At 41.1% G+C, this 21,773-nt stretch overlaps 1 protein-coding gene across 1 annotated transcript; it reads right to left on the reverse strand.

The window, feature by feature from the left end:
• Nucleotides 1-17,149: 17,149 nt before the first annotated feature.
• On the reverse strand, nucleotides 17,150-19,686 carry LOC139018026 (calcitonin gene-related peptide 1-like). Its single transcript, XM_070426665.1, has 5 exons — nucleotides 19,604-19,686; nucleotides 18,873-18,967; nucleotides 18,050-18,169; nucleotides 17,605-17,762; nucleotides 17,150-17,291 (listed from the first exon to the last, which is right to left on the reverse strand). The coding sequence occupies exons 2-5, from the start codon at nucleotides 18,956-18,958 to the stop codon at nucleotides 17,278-17,280; spliced, it is 378 nt and encodes a 125-aa protein (XP_070282766.1). The 5' UTR covers nucleotides 18,959-18,967; nucleotides 19,604-19,686; the 3' UTR covers nucleotides 17,150-17,277.
• Between the last annotated feature and the right edge of the window lie 2,087 nt (nucleotides 19,687-21,773).

Consider the following 21,773-nt stretch of genomic DNA (forward strand, 5'->3'; position numbering starts at 1 on the left):
TAGCTACAATCAAAAACACCATGGAAAGTTTCAACAGCAGACTAGAAGAAGCAGAGGACCGAATTAGTGAGTTAGAAGATAAGGCAGAGAAACAAGCTCAATCTGAACAGCAACTGGAGAAAAAAATTAAAAAACAGGAGGAGAGCCTAAGGGAGCTTCAGGACAACATGAAACGAAGTAACATACGCATAATAGGGCTGCAAGAAGGACAAGAAGAGCAGCAAGGATTAGAAAATCTATTTGAAGAAATAATGACAGAAAACTTTCCAGATATGGGGAAGAAAAAAGTTACACAAGTACAGAGAGACCCAGGCAAGATGAACCCCAAAAGACCCACACCAAGACACGTCATAATAATGATGGCAAATGTACAAGACAAAGAGAGAATCTTAAAGGCTGCAAGAGAGAAACAGAGAGTTACCTACAAAGGATCCCCCATCAGATTATCAAACGATTTCTCAACAGAAACACATCAGGCCAGAAAAGAATGGACAGAAATTTACAAAGTGATGCAAAGCAAAGGACTGAATCCAAGAATACTCTACCCAGCAAGGCTATCATTCAAAATTGAAGGGGAAATAAGAGGCTTCACAGACAAAAAAAGGCTAAGGGAGTTTATCACCACCAAGCCAGCAATGCAAGAAATGCTAAAGGGACTGGTGTAAAAAGAAGAAATAAAAAGCCCAGAAAGAAAACAGCCACAAAAAAATAAAATGGCTACAAACAAGTACCTTTCAATAATAACTTTAAACGTAAATGGACTAAGTGGCCCAATCAAAAGACATCAAGTGGCTGAATGGATAAAAAAACATGACCCATACAATTGCTGTCTACAAGAGACCCACCTCATTAGAAGGGACTCACACAGACTGAAAGTGAAGGGATGGAAAAATATCTTTCAGGCAAATGGAAATGAAAAAAAAGCTGGGGTAGCAATACTTATATTAGACAAAATAGACCTCAAAGTGAAGGCCATAACAAGAGATAAGGAAGGCCACTTCATAATACTAAAGGGATCAATACAACAAGAGGATATAACCCTGATAAACATATATGCACCCAATGCAGGAGCACCCACATACATAAGAAAACTTCTGGAAGATATCAGGGGAGATATCGACAATAACACAATCATAGTAGGGGACTTTAATACACCACTGACATCACTGGATAAATCCGCTAGACAAACAATCAGCAAAGAAACAGCAATCCTAAATGACTCACTAGATCAGATGGACTTAATTGACATCTTCAGAACACTACACCCCACAGCTGCGGAATATACATTCCTCTCAGGTGCTCATGGGACATATTCAAAAATAGACCACATATTGGGTCACAAGCAAAGTCTCCACAAATTCAAGAAGATTGAGATCATAAAAAGCATCTTCTCAGACCACGATGGCATAATGTTAGAAATAAACTACAATAAAAACAACCCAAAATACTCTAACACTTGGAAGCTGAATAGCATGTTATTAAATATTGATTGGGTTACCGATGACATCAAAGAAGAAATTAAAAACATCCTGGACACTAATGACAATGAAAACACAACAATCCAAAACCTCTGGGACACAATGAAAACAGTCCTGAGAGGGAAGTTTATAGCTCTACAGGCCTATCTCAAAAAAACAAGAAAAAATGGTAGTTAATCATCTAACTCTACAACTCAAAGAATTAGAAAGAGAGCAACAAGAAAACCCCAGAGTGAGCAGAAGGAAGGAGATAATAAAGATTAGAGCAGAAATCAATGACATAGAGACCAAAAAAACAATACAGAAAATCAATGAAACCAAGAGCTGGTTGTTTGAAAGGATAAACAAGATTGACAAACCCCTCGCCAGGCTCACCAAGAAGCAAAGAGAAAGGTCCCAAATAAACCAAATCAGAAATGATAGAGGCGAAATAACAACAGACCCCACAGAAATACAAATGATTGTTAAACAATACTACGGGCAACTCTACTCCAACAAACTAGACAACCTGGAGGAAATGGACAAATTCCTAGAAAAATACAACATTCCAAAACTCAATCAGGAAGAATCTAAAAACCTCAATAGGCCAATAACTATGGAAGAAATTGAAGCAGTCATCAGAAAGCTTCCAGCAAACAAAAGCCCAGGGCCAGACGGCTTCACAGGGGAGTTCTACCAAACATTCAAGGAAGAACTAAAACCTACCCTTCTCAGACTACTACAAAAAATTCAAGAGGAAGGAACACTTCCAAGCTCATTCTATGAAGCCAGCATCACCCTAATACCAAAACCAGGTAAAGACATCACAATGAAAGAGAATTACAGGCCAATATCCCTCATGAACATAGATGCCAAAATCCTCAACAAAATCTTAGCAAATCGGATCCAGCAGTACATCAGAAGGATCATACACCATGACCAAGTAGGATTTATCCCAGAGATGCAAGGATGGTACAACATCCGTAAATCAATAAATGTGATACATCACGTAAACAAATTGAAAGAAAAAAACCACATGGTCATATCAATTGATGCAGAAAAAGCGTTTGACAAAATCCAACACCCATTTTTGATAAAAACTCTCAGAAAGGTGGGAATAGAAGGATCATACCTCAACATAATAAAAGCCATATATGACAAGCCCACAGCCAACATCATACTCAATGGTCAAAAACTAACACCATTTCCCCTAAGAACAGGAACAAGACAGGGATGCCCACTCTCACCACTCCTGTTCAACATAGTACTGGAAGTATTAGCCATTGCAATTAGGCAAGAAGAAGAAATAAAAGGCATCCAAATTGGAGAAGAGGAAGTAAAACTGTCCTTATTTGCAGATGACATGATATTATACATACAAAACCCTAGAGACTCCATCAAAAAGCTACTAGACTTAATACATGAATTTGGCAATGTAGCAGGATACAAAATTAACCCCAAGAAATCTGAGGCATTTCTATACACCAATAGTGAACTTTCAGAAAGAGAGATTAGAAAAACAATCCCATTTACCATCGCACCAAAAAAATTAAGATACCTAGGAATAAACTTAACTAAAGAGGTAAAAGACCTCTACTCAGAAAACTACAGGACGTTGAAAAAAGAGATAGAGGAAGACATAAACAGATGGAAGAACATGCCATGTTCTTGGATTGGTAGAATCAACATCATTAAAATGTCCATACTACCCAAAGCAATCTATAAATTCAACGCACTTCCCATTAAAATACCAATGGCCTTCTTCAAAGATCTAGAACGAACTCTCCAAAAATTCATCTGGAATAAAAAAAGACCCCGAATAGCTGCAGCGATCCTGAGAAAGAACAAAGTAGGTGGGATCTCAATGCCAGATATCAAACTGTATTACAAAGCCACTGTTCTCAAAACTGCCTGGTACTGGCACAAGAACAGACATATAGACCAGTGGAATAGAATAGAGAGTCCAGAAATTAGCCCGAACCAATATGCTCAATTAATTTTTGACAAAGGAGGCATGAACATACAATGGAGCCAAGATAGTCTCTTCAATAAATGGTGTTGGGAAAATTGGACAGATATATGCAAGAAAATGAAACTAGACCACCAACTTACACCATACACAAGAATAAACTCAAAATGGATAAAGGACTTAAATGTACGACAGGAAACCATAAAAATTCTAGAAGAATACAAAGGCAACAAAATCTCAGACTTATGCCAAAACAATTTCTTCACTGATACAGCTCCTAGGGCAGTTGAAACTAAAGAGAAACTGAACAAATGGGACTACATCAAAATAAAAAGCTTCTGCACAGCAAAAGAAACCATCAACAAAACAACAAGAAAACCCACCTCTTGGGAAAACATATTTGCCAACATCATATCTGATAAGGGCTTAATCTCCAAAATTTATAGGGAACTCATACAACTTAACAAAAAGAAGATAAACAATCCAATCAAAAAATGGGCAAAGGACCTAAATAGACACCTTTCAAAAGAGGACATTCAGAAAGCCAAGAGACATATGAAAACATGCTCAAAGTCACTAATCATCCGAGAGATGCAAATCAAAACAACAATGAGGTACCATCTCACACCTGTCAGAATGGCCATCATCAACAAATCAACAAACGACAAGTGCTGGAGAGGATGTGGAGAAAAAGGAACACTTGTGCACTGCTGGTGGGAATGCAGACTGGTGCAGCCACTATGGAAGGCAGTATGGAGGTTCCTCAAAAAATTGGAAATGGAACTCCCATTTGACCCTGTGATCCCACTTCTAGGAATATATCCCAAGAAACCAGAAACACCTATCAGAAAGGATATATGTAACCAGATGTTCATAGCAGCACAATTCACCATAGCTAAGATCTGGAAACAGCCTAAGTGCCCATCAGTAGATGAATGGATTAGAAAACTGTGGTACATCTACACGATGGAATACTATGCTGCTGTTAAAAAGAAGGAACTCCTACCATTTGCAACAGCATGGATGGAACTGGAGAGCATTATGCTAAGTGAAACAAGCCAGTCAATGAAGGAAAAATACCACATGATCTCACTCATTCATGGATAATAAAGACCATTACAAACTTTTGAACAATAATAGATACAGAGGCAGAGCTGCCTCAAACTGATTGTCAAACTGCAGTGGGAAGGCCAGAGAGAGTTGGGGGGCAGGAGGGAGGGGAGTAAGAGATCAACCGAAGGACTTGTATGCATGCATATAAGCATAACTAATGGACATAAGACACTGGGGGGTAAGGGAGGGTAGGGGTTTGTCAAGGGCGGGGGGGAAAAAAGGACACTTATGTAATACCCTTTGTAATACTTTAAGCGAAAAATAAAAAAAAAATTAAAAAAAAATAAAATAAAAAATAAAAAAAGAGGATATAACCCTGATAAACATATATGCACCCAATGCAGGAGCACCCACATACATAAGAAAACTTCTGGAAGATATCAGGGGAGAGGTCGACAACAATACAATCATAGTAGGGGACTTTAATACACCACTGACATCACTGGATAAATCCGCTAGACAAAAAATCAGCAGAGAAACAGCAATCCTAAATGACTCACTAGATCAGATGGACTTAATTGACATCTTCAGAACACTTCCCCCCAAAGCCACAAAATATACGTTCTTCTCAAGTGCTCATGGGACATATTCAAAAATAGACCACATATTGGGTCACAAACAAAGTCTCCCCAAATTCAAGAAGATTGAAATCATACCAAGCATCTTCTCAGGCCACAAAGGCATAATATTAGAAATAAACTACAATAAAAACAACACAAAATACTCAAACACTTGGAAGCTGAATAGCATGTTATTAAATATTGATTGGGTTACCAATGAGATCAAAGAAGAAATTAAAAACATCCTGGAATCTAATAACAATGAAAACACAACAATCCAAAACCTATGGGACACAATGAAAGCAGTCCTAAGAGGGAAGTTTATAGCTCTACAGGCCTACCTCAACAAACAAGAAAAAATGGTAGTAAATCATCTAAGTCTACAGCTCAAAGAATTAGAAAGAGAGCAACAAGAAAAGCCCAGAGTGAGCAGAAGGAAGGAGATAATAAAGATTAGAGCAGAAATAAATGACATAGAGACCAAAAAAACAATACAGAAAATCAATGAAACCAAGAGCTGGTTTTTTTGAAAGGATAAACAAGATTGACAAACCTTTAGCCAGGCTCACCAAGAAGCAAACAGAGAGGACCCAAATAAACAAAATCAGAAATGATAGAGGCGAAATAACAACAGACCCCACAGAAATACAAATGATTGTTAAAAAATACTATGAACAACTTTACTCCAACAAACTAGACAACCTGGAGGAAATGGACATATTTCTAGAAAAATACAACATTCCAAAACTTAATTAGGAAGAATCTAAAAATCTCAACAGGCCAATAACTATGGAAGAAATTGAAGCAGTCATCAAAAAGCTTCCAGCAAACAAAAGCCCAGGACCAGATGGCTGCACAGGGGAGTTTTACCAAACATTCAAGGAAGAACTAAAACCTATCGTCCTCAGACTACTACAAAAAATTCAAGAGGAAGGAACACTTCCAAGCACATTCTATGAAGCCAGCATCACCCTAATACCAAAACCAGGTAAAGACAACACAATGAAAGAGAATTACAGGCCAATATCCCTCATGAACATAGATGCCAAAATCCTCAACAAAATCTTAGCAAATCGGATCCAGCAGTACATCAGAAAGATCATACACCATGACCAAGTAGGATTTATCCCAGGGATGCAAGGATGGTACAATATCCGCAAATCAATAAACGTGATACATTACATAAACAAATTGAAGGAAAAAAACCACATGGTCATATCAATTGATGCAGAAAAAGCGTTTGACAAAATCCAACACCCATTTTTGATAAAAACTCTCAGCAAGGTGGGAATAGAAGGATCATACCTCAACATAATAAAAGCCATATATGACAAACCCACAGCCAGCATCATACTCAATGGACATAAACTAACACCATTTCCCCTAAGAACAGGAACAAGACAGGGATGCCCACTCTCACCACTCCAGTTCGACATAGTACTGGAAGTATTAGCAATTGCAATTAGAGAAGAAGAAGAAATAAAAGGCATCCAAATTGGAAAAGAAGAAGTAAAACTGTCCTTATTTGCAGATGACATGATATTATACTTAAAAAACCCTAAAGACTCCATCAAAAAACTATTAGACTTAATAAAAGAATTCGGCAATGTAGCAGGATACAGAATTAATGCCAAGAAATCTATGGCATTTCTATACAACAATAGTGAACTTATAGAAAGAGAGACTAAAAAAGCAATCCCATCTACCATTGCACCAAAAAAATTAAGCTACCTAGGAATAAACTTAACTAAAGAGGTAAAAGACCTCTACTCAGAAAACTACAGGACGTTGAAAAAAGAGATAGAGGAAGACATAAAGAGATGGAAGAACATACCATGTTCTTGGATTGGTAGAATCAACATCATTAAAATGTCCATACTGCCCAAAGCAATCTATAAATTCAACGCACTTCCCATTAAAATACCAACGGCATACTTCACAGACATAGAACGAACTCTCCAAAAATTCATCTGGAATAAAAAAAGACCCCAAATAGCTGCAGCAATCCTGAGAAAGAACAAAGTAGGTGGGATCTCAATACCAGATATCAAGCTGTATTACAAAGCCACTGTTCTCAAAACTGCCTGGTACTGGCACAAGAACAGACATATAGATCAATGGAATAGAATATAGAGTCCAGAAATCAGCCCGAACCAATATGCTCAATTAATATTTGACAAAGGAGGCAAGAACATACAATGGAGTCAAGATAGTCTCTTCAATAAATGGTGTTAGGAAAATTGGACCGATACATGCAAGAAAATGAAACTAGACCACCAACTTACACCATACACAAAAATAAACTCAAAATGGATAAAGGACTTAAATGTAGGACGGGAAACCATAAAAATACTAGAAGAATCCAAAGGCAACAAAATCTCAGACATATGCCGAAGCAATTTCTTCACCGATACTGATCCTAGGGCATTGGAACTAAAGAGAAAATAAACAAATGGGACTATATCAAAATAAAAAGCTTCTGCACAGCCAAAGAAACCATCAACAAAACAACAAGAAAGCCCACTACATGGGAGAACATATTTGCCAACATTATATCTGATAAGGGCCTAATCTCCAAAATTTATAGGGAACTCATACAACTTAACAAAAGGAAGATAAACAATCCAATCAAAAAATGGGCAAAGGACCTAAATAGACACCTTTCAAAAGAGGACATTCAGAAAGCCAAGAGACATATGAAAACATGCTCAAAGTCACTAATCATCCGAGAGATGCAAATCAAAACAACAATGAGGTACCATCTCACACCTGTCAGAATGGCTATCATCAACAAATCAACAAACGACAAGTGTTGGAGAGGATGTGGAGAAAAAGGAACACTCGTGCACTGCTGGTGGGAATGCAGACTGGTGCAGCCACTATGGAAGACAGTATGGAGTTTCCTCAAAAAACTGGAAATGGAACTCCCATTTGACCCTGTGATCCCACTTCTAGGAATATATCCCAAGAAACCAGAAACACCAATCAGAAAGGATATATGCACCCCTATGTTCATAGCAGCACAATTCACCATAGCTAAGATCTGGAAACAGCCTAAGTGCCCATCAGTAGATGAATGGATTAGAAAACTGTGGTACATCTACACAATGGAATACTATGCTGCTGTAAAAAAGAAGGAGCTCTTACCATTTGCAACAGCATGGATGGAACTGGAGAGCATTATGCTAAGTGAAATAAGCCAGTCAATGAAGGAAAAATACCACATGATCTCACTCATTCATGGAAAATAGAGTCCATTATAAACTTTTGAACAATAATACATACAGAGGCAGAGTTGCCTCAAACAGACTGTTAAACTACAGCAGGAAGGCCGGGGAAGGTGGGGGGGAGGGAGGTGGGGGGAGGTAAGAGATCAACCAAAGGACTTGTATGCATGCATATAAGCATAACCAATGGACATAAGACACTGGGGGGTAGGGGAAGCCAGGGGATTGTCAAGGGCGGGGAAAAAAAAGGAGACATATGTAATACTCTTTGTAATAATTTAAGCAATAAAAAAAATTATTAATAAAAAAAAATGGTAAAAAAATATATATATAAATCTTTGTTTTACTATGGTTGCAAATATCAAAAAATTTCGATATGTGACACGGCACCAGAGTTCAGTTAGGGTTTTTCAAAATGCTGACATGCCGAGCTCAAAAGGTTCGCCATCACTGTACTAGAGGCCTGGTGTACTAAATTCACGCGCTCTGGAGGGGGGCGTCCCTTAGCCCAGCCTGCACCCACTCACAGTCCGGGAGACCTCTGGGGATGTGAGCCTGCGGGGGCCAAAGCCGTCAGTTGGACATCCTTAGCACTGCCGTGGAGGTGGGAGAGGCTCCTGTCACTGCCATTGCACATGCCAGCCATGAGTCCAGCTTCTGGCTGAGCAGCACTCCCCCATGGGAGTGCACTGACCACCAGGGGGCAGCTCCTGCGTTGAGCGTCTACCCCCTGCTGGTCAGTGCACATCATAGCGACCAATCTTTCCACCGTTGGGTCGATTTGCATATTAGCCTTTTATTATATAGTATATATATATATATATACACATACATATAAATATGTACACACACACACACACACACACACACACACACATATCTCATGTCCACATTTTCTTTGTCCATTCATCCATTGATAAATATTTAGGTTGTTTTCATGTCTTACCTATTGTGAACAATTCTGCCATGATAGCAGTTTTATTTCCTTTGGTATCTACCCAGAAGTTGAATTACTGGATCATGTGGTAGTTCTATTTTTGTTAATCCTCACCCGAAGATTTTTTTTGTTCCAGAGAGAAACATTGATGTGAGAGAGACATAACGATTGGTTGCCTCCCACATGAGTGCCAACAGGGCCCAGGATCAAGCCTGCAACTGAGGTTCATGCCCTTGACCAGAATCAAACCCGCAACACTTCAGTCCATGGGCTGACACTCTAACCCAGTGGTTCTCAACCTTCCTAATGCCACGACCCTTTAATACAGTTCCTCATGTTGTGGTGACCCCCCAACCATAAAATTAGTTTCGTTGCTATTTCATAACTGTAATTTTGCTACTGTTATGAATCGTAATGTGAATATCTGATATGCAGGATGTATTTTCATTGTCACAAATTGAACATAATTAAAGCATAGTGATTAATCACAAAAACAATATGTAATTATATATGTGTTTTCCGATGGTCTTAGGCGACCGCTGTGAAAGGGTCGTTCGACCCCCAAAGGAACCGCTGCTCTAACCATTGAGCAAAACGGGCTAGACTATTTTTAACTTTTTGAAGAATCTCCAAACTGTTTTCCATAGTGGTTGTATCAATTTACATTCCCATCAACAGTATACAAGTGTTTCTTGTCTGCAAATCCTTACCAACATTTATCTCTTGTCTTTTTTTAAATCTCTTGTCTTTTTGAGAATAGGTATTTTAAAAAGTATGTGGTGATATCTCATCATGGTTTTGATTTGCATTCCCCTGATTATTAGAGATGTTAAGCATCTTTTAATATACCTGTTGGTCCCTACAATGTCTTTTTAGATCTTTTGCCCATTTTTAATTGGGTTATTTGCTTTTTTGCTATTGAGCTGTAAGTATTCCTTATATGATTTAGCTACTAACTTCTATAAGATGTGTGGTTTGTGAACTTTTCTCCCATCCTATAGATTACATGTTTATTTTGAACACATCAAGTTTATATTTGGCAAGCTATTTCCCTGTATGAATCATGAAAAGGATCTAGGCTGGGAAAATTTCTGTGCTTGCACAAAAGGATGAATGATCTGAAACTTCAAATTTTCAAAGACAATGTTTTTCTTAAATTTCAATGTTATGGGACACATTGGGCCACCTATGCCTGCCCACTCATCACATCCAGAAGTATACGGTTACCTTTATACGCAGAGTAACCTCCTCTTCCAAATAAATCAAATAATGGACTATCATATCAATAACAACAACAAATAATACAATATTTCAGGTACCTCAACAGCTTCAAAAAGAGTGGCCATGCTGAACAAACAAAGAAAATTTCCCTTAATGAAATAAGGAATTTATTTTAAAGTCATGAACAGATTGTATTGTCAGATATCAAACAGAAGCAAATTTAAATTAGCACTAGGAGACTTAAACCCAGGCCATTAAAATTTTTAGTGATTAGGTACAAATGAACACAAACTAAAAAATGTTAAAGTCACAATATTCACATGGAGGAAGTCATTATAAGTAAGAGTCATTAGAAATAAGGAACTGAAGTATCAGACCCAGAAAGAATACAAATACAAGAATCGGTCGTTTCAAAACACATTTAACCAATTGTTTTCAATAAAAGTGATGTGACAAAAAAATAAAAAATTAAAAAAAATAAAAGTGATGTGACAAATTGTATCATTAGTAAGCTTGGGCTGCTATAACAAAATATAGACTGGGGTAACTTAAGCAACAAAAATATATTTTCCTATGGTTCTGGATGCTTAGAAGTTGAAGATCAAGATGTCAGCTGAATTGGTTCTTTTTAAAAAATATTTTTAAAAATTTATTTCAGAGAGGAAGGGAGAGGAAGAGAGATAGAAACATCAATGATGAGAGATAATCATTGATCTGCTGCTTCCTGTACAACCCCTACTCTCTGGGGATTGAGCCCACAACCAGGGCATATGCTCAGGCTGGGAATTGAATTATGACCTCCTAGTTTATTGGTCAACACCACCACGGAGCCATTCTGGCAGGCTGAATTGGTTCTTGATGAGATCTCTTGGATTGCAGATGTTCACCTTCTTGCCATGTCTAACATGGCCTTTCCTCAATGCTTGTACTTACATGCAGAACAGAGATCTCTCTTTTCCCTTTTTATAATTCCACTCATTCCATCATATGGTCCCATGATGAGCATCATGGCCAAAAACAAATGTTGGTGTTTGTGTATCAGTAAATACATGGAGGGGGGAGTTGCATTTCTTCTATTACTGTCTAAGATGATGCTTTTATTTTCTTTTATTTTTCTTCTCAAGACTGTGCTTTAGTCCATGAATTTATAGCAATGCTGCAGGATGAATGAGAGAGCAGGAGTCAAATATGTAGAATTTAGAAGCTAAGTAACAAATTAAATTAAATCCAGATTCTGTCATTTATGCATAGTTGTGCCCTGGGCAGGGACACACGAAGAGAAGAATTTGGGTGTAGGCTGTCATACACCAGCTATGTGATGTTCTTCTAAAAACTTCTGGGATTCTTGGGTGTAGAACATTATATGAAGAGCAGTAGGCAGTAGTGTTCTGGAACAAAGTCATACTGTCTTGCAAGAGCTGATCTTTAAATTTTCAGAAATGAGCCAGTTATTAAAAAATTATTGAGCAATTATTAAAATTAACTCACATAAACTCAAAATTGAATTGTGTTTTAAAAAGTGAACACTCAAAACTCATCACTTTCTATGTATTTGACTACATGTTACCATTATCTATGTTTTGAGATTATTTACTTCTATTTTTTTCTGTAATGATATGCTATTCACATTTTTTAAAATGTTTTATTTTATTGTTTAAAGTATTACAGATAGTAGTACATATGTTTCCTACCCCCCCCTCCATTGACCTTTGTTGTCAACTATCATTCATTGATGTCACATTTGTAGCTTGAACTTGACCATGGAAAGAGTATTTACACCACAGACATTAGCAAATCAATTACCAATCAGGGCTTGGTTTATTGTTTTCTTGAATGTTTAGACTTAAGAAAATAGTGGAGAAATGTTAAAAATGAAGATTAAATTTAAAAGTGTGTCAAGTTGGTAGCTGGTACATTGTGAATAGCATCAAAAATTGAGGGAAGAGCCCTGACAGGTGTGGCTCAGTGGTGGACTATCAGCCCACACACTGAAGAGTCAAGTGTTCAATTTAAATTAGATTATAACCTTAGAATGGTAAATGTAATTTGCACAGTAACCACAAAGAAAATAGCTATAGACTATACACAAAAGGAAGTTATAAAAGAAATGAAACATTTTACTTTAAAAATCCCCTTCCCTGGCCAGTGTGCTCAGATGTTAGAGCGTCTATGCACACACTGAAAGGTTGCAGGTTTGATTCCTGGTCAAGCGCACATACCTGGATTGCAGGTTCAATCTCTGGCTTCAGCCGGGGTGGGCAATCAGGCAGGCAGGCGATAATTAGGGGTGATCAGGCAGGCAGAGGCAGTTAGGGGCATCAGGCAGGCAGGCGAGCAGTTAGGGGCATCAGACAGGCAGAGGCAGTTAGGGATGATCAGGCAGGCAGGCGAGTGGTTAGGGGTGATTAGGCAGGCAGGCAAGCAGTTAGGAGCCAGCGGTCTCAGATTGTGAGAGGGATGTCTGACTGCTGGTTTAGGCCTGGATCGGGCCTAAACCGGCAGTCGGGCATCCCCCGAGGGGTCCTGGATTGTGAGAGGGTGCAGGCTGGGCTGAGGGATTCCACTCCCCCATGCACGAATTTTGTGCACTGGGCCTCTAGTCCTATATAATAAAAGGCTAATATGCAAATTGCCTCTACGGGTGGGAATTCAACCAACCAGGAGTTAGATGTGCGCTGACCACCAGGGGGCAGCGCGGAACATGGCTGGCAGCAACACTGGCAGCAGGCAGCAGTGGAGGTGCTGCCAGCCCCGATAGGCCCTGACAAGAGTGGGATTGTGGCGGGATGGTGGAGCAGATGAGTGGGCAGTGCCAGGCCAAGGTGGGTGCAAAGGGAGGCCAGCAGCGGCGGCAGGCAGCCAGGGGAAGGGAGACCCTGGCTGGCAGCCAACAGCCACTAGGGACCCTACTTGTGCACTAATTTCATGCACTAGGCTTCTAGTATCTTAATGAAACTGGGAAAACAGAAAAAGTATTGATTCTTTGGTTGTATGTAACATTATAAAATAATTGAATATATTTGTTAGCAAAGTACAACTTATGTACAAAATAATATATAGACCTTGTATTTTAAAAAAGGGGGGGGAAGCCCAGCTGGTGTGGCTCAGTGGTTGAACATTGTCCTCTGAACCAGGAGGTCACAGTTCTTTTTTTTTAAACATATATTTTATTGATTTTTTTTTACAGAGAGGAAGGGAGAGGGATAGAGAGCTAGAAACATCGACGAGAGAGAAACATCGACCAGCTGCCTCCCGCACACCCCCCACAGGAGATGTGCCCGCAACCAAGGCACATGCCCCCGACCGGAATCGAACCTGGGACCCTACAGTCCGCAGGCCAACGCTCTATCCACCGAGCCAAACCGGTCAGGGCCAGGAGGTCACAGTTCTATTCCCAGTCAGGGCACATGCCCAGGTTGCAGGCTTGATCCCCAGTGGAGGGTGTGCAAGAGGCAGCCAGTCAATGATTCTTTCTCATCATTGATGTTTCTATCTCTCTCCCTCTCTCTTCCTCTCTGAAATCAATAAAATTATATATATGTTTTGAAAAGAATTTAAAAAGTACTGCAGCATCAACTCCTGCTGGAAAGTTTCCAATCATCAGCCTGACCTACGGATTTTGGACTTTCCAGCCACCATGTCACATGAACCAAATCCTTGAAATAAATATATAGATAAATATATTTGAAATGATATAACTTGCCCAGGAAATCTTTTCCATGTGGATTAGGTTAGAATACAGTTTCCTATGCCTACTCCAGTGATACCATTTATCACATTAAGTTCTAATTGCCTTCTTCCTTCATGCCTCAAATACTTATTATTATTATTATTATTATTATTTTGTTTCTTTTGTTAATCCTCACCTGAGGATATTTTTTTCCATTGCTTTTCAGAGTAAGTGGAAGGGCAGGAGAGGGAGAGAAACATAGATATGAGAGAGACACATCAACTGGTTACCTTCTGCACATACCCTGACAAGGTGAGCGAACTCGCAACTTAGTTACATGCCCTTGGCAGGGAATTGAGCCCCCAACCCTTTGGTATTCAGGCCGACACTCTAACCCTAAGCACACTGGCTAGGGCTGCCTCAAATATCTATTGAGCACCTATTACACTTGACACCATGTTAAGTGTCAAAATAGAGGGCAAAATGGATGCAGTCCCTGTGTGAATGGCACTTTCAATCTAAGGAGAGTAGACATTAATCAACTAATCACACTAATCAATACATAAACTAAAACTGAAATGGGGATCTGAAAGAAAGGTACAGCCACTCTTTGAAGTCAAATAAGAACAAATATAACATAGACTCCGGAGGGGTGTTATCTGGGAAAATCTAGAGATGAGTAAGAGTTAATTGGACATAGAGAATAGGGGAGACCAGACCAACGGATAGGCATTGTGGCTGGAAGAACATGCAGACTCTGATAGACTAAAAGCATGCTAATGTGACTGGAGTTCAGATTGGCAAGGAGAGCATGGTGAGAAATAAGTCTAGAACAACAGTCAGATGCCACATCATACTTTGTTGACTCTATTAAGGATTTTGTACAGGACTTGGCCATTGTTGCTTACCTTTAAGTACACAGGAATCCACTCATACAATCTTCCTAGATCTATAGATGAGCCAAGCTCTCCAGGAAGTCTCTAGAGTACCCTGCTTTATAGAAACAATTAATTTAATCATTGTCCTGGCAAGCCTGAGTAGGAAAGATGATGCCCAGATTTATAGTGCTTGGCTCAGTGCCCTAACAGTGACAAGGGCAAGATTTTTGTTAGCTCTACCAATCAGTTATATGAAGCAGCTGAATAGCCAGAAAAGTTTCAAGTGCAAAAATATCTGAGGATCCATAATTAAAGAGTCCTCTTCCCTATCCCCGATACATTATTGAGAATGAATGGATAATTGTCTAGGATGGAGCCAGCTAAGGAGATGGCTCATACAAAATCAAATCCAGCTAGGGATTTCATAGTAAAGAAAATGTAATTTGCTTTAAAACACCAACAATTGGAGAAAAACCAAGATGGCAGCATAGGTTAACGCTGGAGTTTGCTGCCTCGAACAACCACTTCAAAAATACAACTAAAAGACGGAACGGACATCATCCAGAACCACAGGAAGGCTGGCTGAATGGAAGTTCTACAACTAGGAGGAACCGAGAATCAGAGGAGGCACAGTGCTGAAGTAAAATACTAAGGTGCGGAGTGCGCGCGGTGCAGGCTGGTGGCTGAGGGCGTGGATGTCTGTTTCAATCCGGAGGGAGCTTCAGACTCAGAGCTCCAGATCCGGGCGAGTCTCTAGGGACCCAGACTCAAACGGGAGAAGCAGGACTGTCTGGCTACGGTCCCTCCGAGGTTTGCAGCTGTTGCTGGGACAGAGAGGCAGAGCCCCTGGGGACGGACTGAGAGCAGCCATAACTGCTCCCTCCTCCGCCCTGTTGATCCTGTGGGACCCACCCCGCCCAAGCCCTGCACAGAGCCATTTGCTGGATGGCCTCAGGCAAAGGCTAGATTAGCACCTGCCTAGAGGACACAAGTTCTTCCACTGCAAACACAGCTGATTATCACAGCCAGTCGGCCTGGAGGTCAAATCCCTCTAGTATTAACTATAACAATCAAGGCTTAACTACAACAAGACTGCGCACAAAGACCACTAGGGGGTGTACCAAGAAAGCGTAAAAAAATGCGGAGACAAAGAAACAGGACAAAACTATCGAGGGAGGATATTGAGTTCCGAACCACACTTTTGAGGTCTCTCAAGAGGCTTCTAGAGTCTGTCGATAAACTTGATGAGTGAAGAGCTTTGTCCTTTGGAGCTGGGGACCAGGGCACTCTGAAAATCAATGTGAATTGTATCTTGGAGATGCAAAAGGATATTTTACTAAACCCGAGGGTACAGGATGCTGAGGACCCATCCCAAGCATGTTGCCTTTGTCTCCTTTGAGTCAGCCTTATCAACAAATTGTTCACAGTCACTGAGGGGGGGGGGGGGGGGCACAGCATAAATAGCAGGAGGGACGCCTTTTCCTTTTAAGTATTTTTTTTTTTTATGAAGTTCACAAATGACAAGATTTCTTTAAAGAAAAAGTTTCATTGAGGCTCAGCATTACTGTGTGTCCCCAGACACCCAGGGTGCAGTGATTTCATGTTCCCCTGAGTTTTGGCAGAATTGCCAACATCAACATGTTGGCTGACTGTGCCCAGATTTGTTACCAGATAAGCCAATGATATATGTTGGCATATTTATTGAATATAGAATCCTTTATAATGAGCTAATATGCTAATTAGACCTGATGGCAGAACAACCTTCTGGAACGACCTCCCCCTCCCCTCTTCCCTTCTCCCTCCCCTTCCCCTCCTCTCCCCTTCCCCCTCCCCTTCCCCTTCACCTCTCCCCTCCACCTCTCCCTCCCCTTCCCCCTCCCCTTCTCCTTCCCCCTCCCCTTCCCCTTCACCTTTCCCCTCCGCTTCCCCTCCCCCCTCCTCTTCCCCTCCCCCTCCGCTCCCCCCCTCCCCTTCCCCTTCACCTCTCCCTCCCCTTCCCCCCCACCTCCCTTTCCCTCTCCCCTTCCCTCCCTCCCCTCCCCCTTTTCCTCTCCCTCTTCCTCATGCATCACCTCTAGTAAAATATAAAAGACACCAGGTGATTTGCAATAGCTTTATTATGCAGTTAAATTTAATTTATTTTGAATAAGACAGAGTCTTTTCAATGTTAAGTAGCATGCACATGTGTGTTTATCATGTATTTCTCCAATTGTTTTTATGATAAACTTAAAGAAGTGGGTAGGGTTCAGCTTCCATCATCTAGGAGGAAAAAAAAACACACAAAAGTTAGAATTTAGTTACTTATTAATTGTGAGGTTATTAACATCTATATTTCCTGACAGATGATTCAAGTGTCATAGGGAAACACTGGACCAAAACAAAACAAAACAACAACAAAAAGCAGAAATAAACCCCAAATCTACAGGTTTCATCTGTGGGGACTCTGTCCTTCTCTAGATACTTTCCCTTGTTGATTTTTCACTCACATGGGCCCAAGGAGGTTAGAGTGTGGACTGCACCCCTGTAATATCCAGTCACCCACCCCCCCATCTAACCGTACAAGAGTAGTCACCTTCTTCCTGGGGTCCCTTCCTTTGGCCTTTGCCCTGGGAGAACATGGTAGCGGGCAGCACCTTGGCGTGGGCAGCACTTCCAGACTTGCTCAAGAGCACAGCAAGCTTATTGGTCAGGCAGGAGCCAGTGTTGCAGGATCTCTTCTGGGTAGTGAAGCTGATTTATATGATGGAGAAAAACAGAAGACCTGTCAGTAAGAGGTTTGTGGGGACAAAGCCTTCCCATGGGGCAATCATTACTGTTCTGAAAGGTACCAGTGAACCTTAGGTGTTGCTCTTAAGTGTGTTCAATTGTGTTGAACACAATTATCGCACCAGATAATCATTGGCCATTTGGGAAAATGCCATGTTACCTCCTCATGGAGAGTTTATAACACTGATTTCTGGAGGTGTTTGCCTTCTCCTTAGCACAGCTGTTCTTACTGGGCAGGTGTGGAGCCTTACCTGGAATCCAGTGCAGCCTGCTCCTTCTCACTGGCCATCTTCTTCATAAACTCCTTCACCAGGATAGCCAGAAGGAGGTCCTCTTCCTCCTCACTGAGTGAGCTGTCCTCCACGGCAGACCTGAGGAGAAATAGCACGCCCAATACAAGCGATGAGTCCTTCCTGCTCCCTCCCCAGGATTCCTGGTTCTTAGGTTTCCCCTAAGGAAGTGGCCACCTCAGCTCCCAGTGGACAGGGCATGACTCATCAGGAGCCAGGCACTGGTGTGACCTCCAAGCAGTGCTGTGCTGAATCCAGATCATGTAGGCTTGTGAAAGATGGACTTGTCAGAAATTTTGTGACCATCGTTTTGCATATAGCCAATATTAAAAATTAAATGAGAAAACTTACAGGTAGTGCTAAAGCTAAAAATGGTTCCAGTTTATTGAATAAAATTTGTACAAGAGTAAGAAAGATTAACAGCTCACATTGATTTCATAACTATGAATTTATTAGCCAAAAGGTAGATTAGAATACAATTCATTTCTGAGATCCTGGTTGAATTAGCAAAATAAAAATTTTGGTAAAAACCAACAAAATCATTCTATGAGACTGAATGAATTCTATGAAATTTATAATAAAGAATATCAGATATCATTACAATGAAGAATATCAGATATTCTTTATATCAGAAAAAAATATACACTCCTCTTGGTGTGTGCCCCCCCCATCCCCCCACCCCCACCCCCACCGCCTCCTTTCAGCACACCACAATTCAGATCACAGAATTGTTTGATCCCAGGGGCACTGGGGGGAGAGCGTGCTATTTTCAGGGCTGTCTTACCTGAATGGTGCTGCCTGGATCATGCCCACCTGGTACAGGACCAAGAAGCCAAGAGCCAGGAAGGGTAAGAATTTTCCAAAGCCCATGATGCCTCTCTGCAAAGGAACAATCATGTCAGCATCTCCACCAGTTTGAAGTTTTATGAACCCACAGATCTGAGCTCACACTTAGGGCTGTGAGGGGATGTTGAGGGAGAGTGTAGGTAGAAAGGAAATATCTGCAATTGAAATCTCTGAGAAACTGAAGATCACATTTTACTGCTCAGCCGATCCACACTTCGGCAGAGTCCCCAAGCTTAACAGAGACTTAAATTGGGACGCTGCAGGACTCAAACTGCCGTTGCGCCTATTTGCCACCCCTCACGCTGACCCAGGTTCCGAACCAATTTCCCTGGAACCACTAGGCATGACCAGAAAGTTATTCCTGCATCCTGCTCTTCGGGAGTCCAACTCCAGCGTCAGAGATGAGACTAAGCACACTCCAACTGCAGCAACACAGCTAGACCAGAGCCGATCTGCACGGGAAGAGTGGAGCACAGAGTCCCTGGACGCAGCATTACCTGGATAAAGCAAAGACTAACAGAAATTGTGTGATAAAAAGACCCAGACAGAAGTGGAGAGAGACTTTGAGACTGGCAGGGGATCGACCAAGAGGTACAGTAATGGAGAGAGAGGGAAGGGGAGAGAGGAAGAGAGAGAATCAAACACCACAGCAGGAGTTTGGGGACTCACCTGGCAGCAGGTGGTGGCGGCGGCAGGTGGCGGTAGCGGCAGTGGAGGTGTTCCGTGGAAGTGGCAGTGACACTCCAACTGGGAAGTCGCTCCGCTTTCTCCCAGCTCCAGCGGCTCCTCTTATTCCCGCTCTGGGTCTGGGGAGGGGGAATCCAGGAGCACCGTGCAACCAATGAGGAGAAGGATCCGGTGCCTCAGACAGATTGTGTAACCCAGATTTATAGTGCTTGGCTCAGTGCCCTAACAGTGACAAGGGCAAGATTTTTGTTAGCTCTACCAATCAGTTATATGAAGCAGCTGAATAGCCAGAAAAGTTTCAAGTGCAAAAATATCTGAGGATCCATAATTAAAGAGTCTTCTTCCCTATCCCCGATACATTATTGAGAATGAATGGATAATTGTCTAGGATGGAGCCAGCTGAGATGGCTCATACAAAATCAAATCCAGCTAGGGATTTCATAGTAAAGAAAATGTAATTTGCTTTAAAACACCAACAATTAATGCCCAGTCCTTGATTTAGAGGTGTGTCCTAGTCACAGTCAATTCTCCCTGCAAGAGGCTTCCAAAGAATCAATATATTGAGAACAAAGTAAAGCCGGAGACAAGAGAAAACGAATTCTGCTCACTATTGCAGGACTTTTCTAGCAATGATTCCGAAGATAGAATGAACTATCTAAGGAGATAGTGACATCAAAATTTCAAAAATAAGCTAGAAGGCCACTTGGGGGATGTTATAGAGAGTTTCAAACATGAGGATTGGTCTAGGTAGCCTTAACGATTTCCTCTCACCATGAGGATCTTAGAGGCAAAAAGAATGATGTGAAATTAGCTATAAGATGGAAAATTGAAAACACAGGTAGGGACAGAGGCTGCTGTTTAAAAAGCACTCCACAATGAGGAAGAAGAGCAGAACTTAATTTTGTTTGGAATGGAAGCAGCTTATGCCATTGCACCTAATCTGATCTGGGCTTGGGAACCAGGATAAAGAGATAAAAATGTATCCTTCCTGGGAACTGTGGCTTCCAACTTGAACTCAGGCTGCACATTTAGCCAACTGCACTGAAGGTGCATTCCAGATTTGGGGGTTGAGGAACAGTAATCATAGTTTGGACAGATACTAGTTAACTATTACCGTGTAGCAAATTATCTCAAAATTTAGAAGCTCAGAAGAACAAATGTTTAATATCTTACACAGATTCTGAGGGTAGGCTCTCTGGGAGAAGCTCCACTGAGTGCTTCAGGCTCAGGTTCTCTCCTGAGATTGCAGTCCAGGTCTCAGCTAGGTCTATAGTCATATCAAGGCTCAGCTGAAGCTGGAAAATTCCATTTTAAGCTCACGCGTTTTGTTGTTGCCAGGCCTCCATTCTTCACTGGCTTTTGGACAGAGACTTCTATTCCTTGACACATGGACCCTCCGTAGTCTGCTTGACGGGCTTAACGACATGGCACCTGGCTTCCCACAGAGGAAGTGATGCAAGAGGGAGAGAAATGTGAATGAGTGAATGAAATAGTGCTCCAAAAGGAGGCAGGACTATTTCTAGAATATGAAATACCTGCAAATGAATAAGACAAGTTGCCCAATAATAAACGGGTAAAGTATTTGAGCAGAAATTATACAAAAGAAAAGTCAATGGCCAATAAACAGGAGAAGATGCTCAATTATCATGAATCAATAGGGAAATAAAAACTAAAATCCAGCCCTAACCGGTTTGGTTCAGTGGCTAGAGCGTCGGCCTGCCGACTGAAGGGTCCTGGGTTCGATCCCGGTCAAGGGCATGTACCTTGATTGAGGGCACATCCCCGGTGGGGGTGGGGGGTGCAGGAGGCAGCTAATCGATGTTTCTCTCTCATTGATGTTTCTAACTCTCTATTCCTCTCCCTTCCTCTCTGTAAAAAAAAAATCAATAAAGTACATATTTTTAAAAATTAAAATCCGCATGAGCCCAGCTGGGTGGCTCTGGATGAACGCTGACCCATGAACCAAGAGTTCACTGAATGGATTTCCCATCAGGGCACATGCCCAGGGCGACAGGCTCGATCGCCAGTAGGGGACGTGCAGGGGGCAACAATCGATGATGTTTCTCATCCATGTTTCTATCTCCCTCTCTCTCTAAAATCAATAAAAACATATTTAAAAAAACAACACCCACATGAAATACTCTTACAGAGT

This window comes from Myotis yumanensis, unplaced genomic scaffold (assembly GCF_028538775.1).
Source record: "Myotis yumanensis isolate MYYU_CA2020_CCGP unplaced genomic scaffold, mMyoYum1.0.hap1 SCAF_10, whole genome shotgun sequence".
NCBI classification, from domain to species: domain Eukaryota; kingdom Metazoa; phylum Chordata; class Mammalia; order Chiroptera; family Vespertilionidae; genus Myotis; species Myotis yumanensis.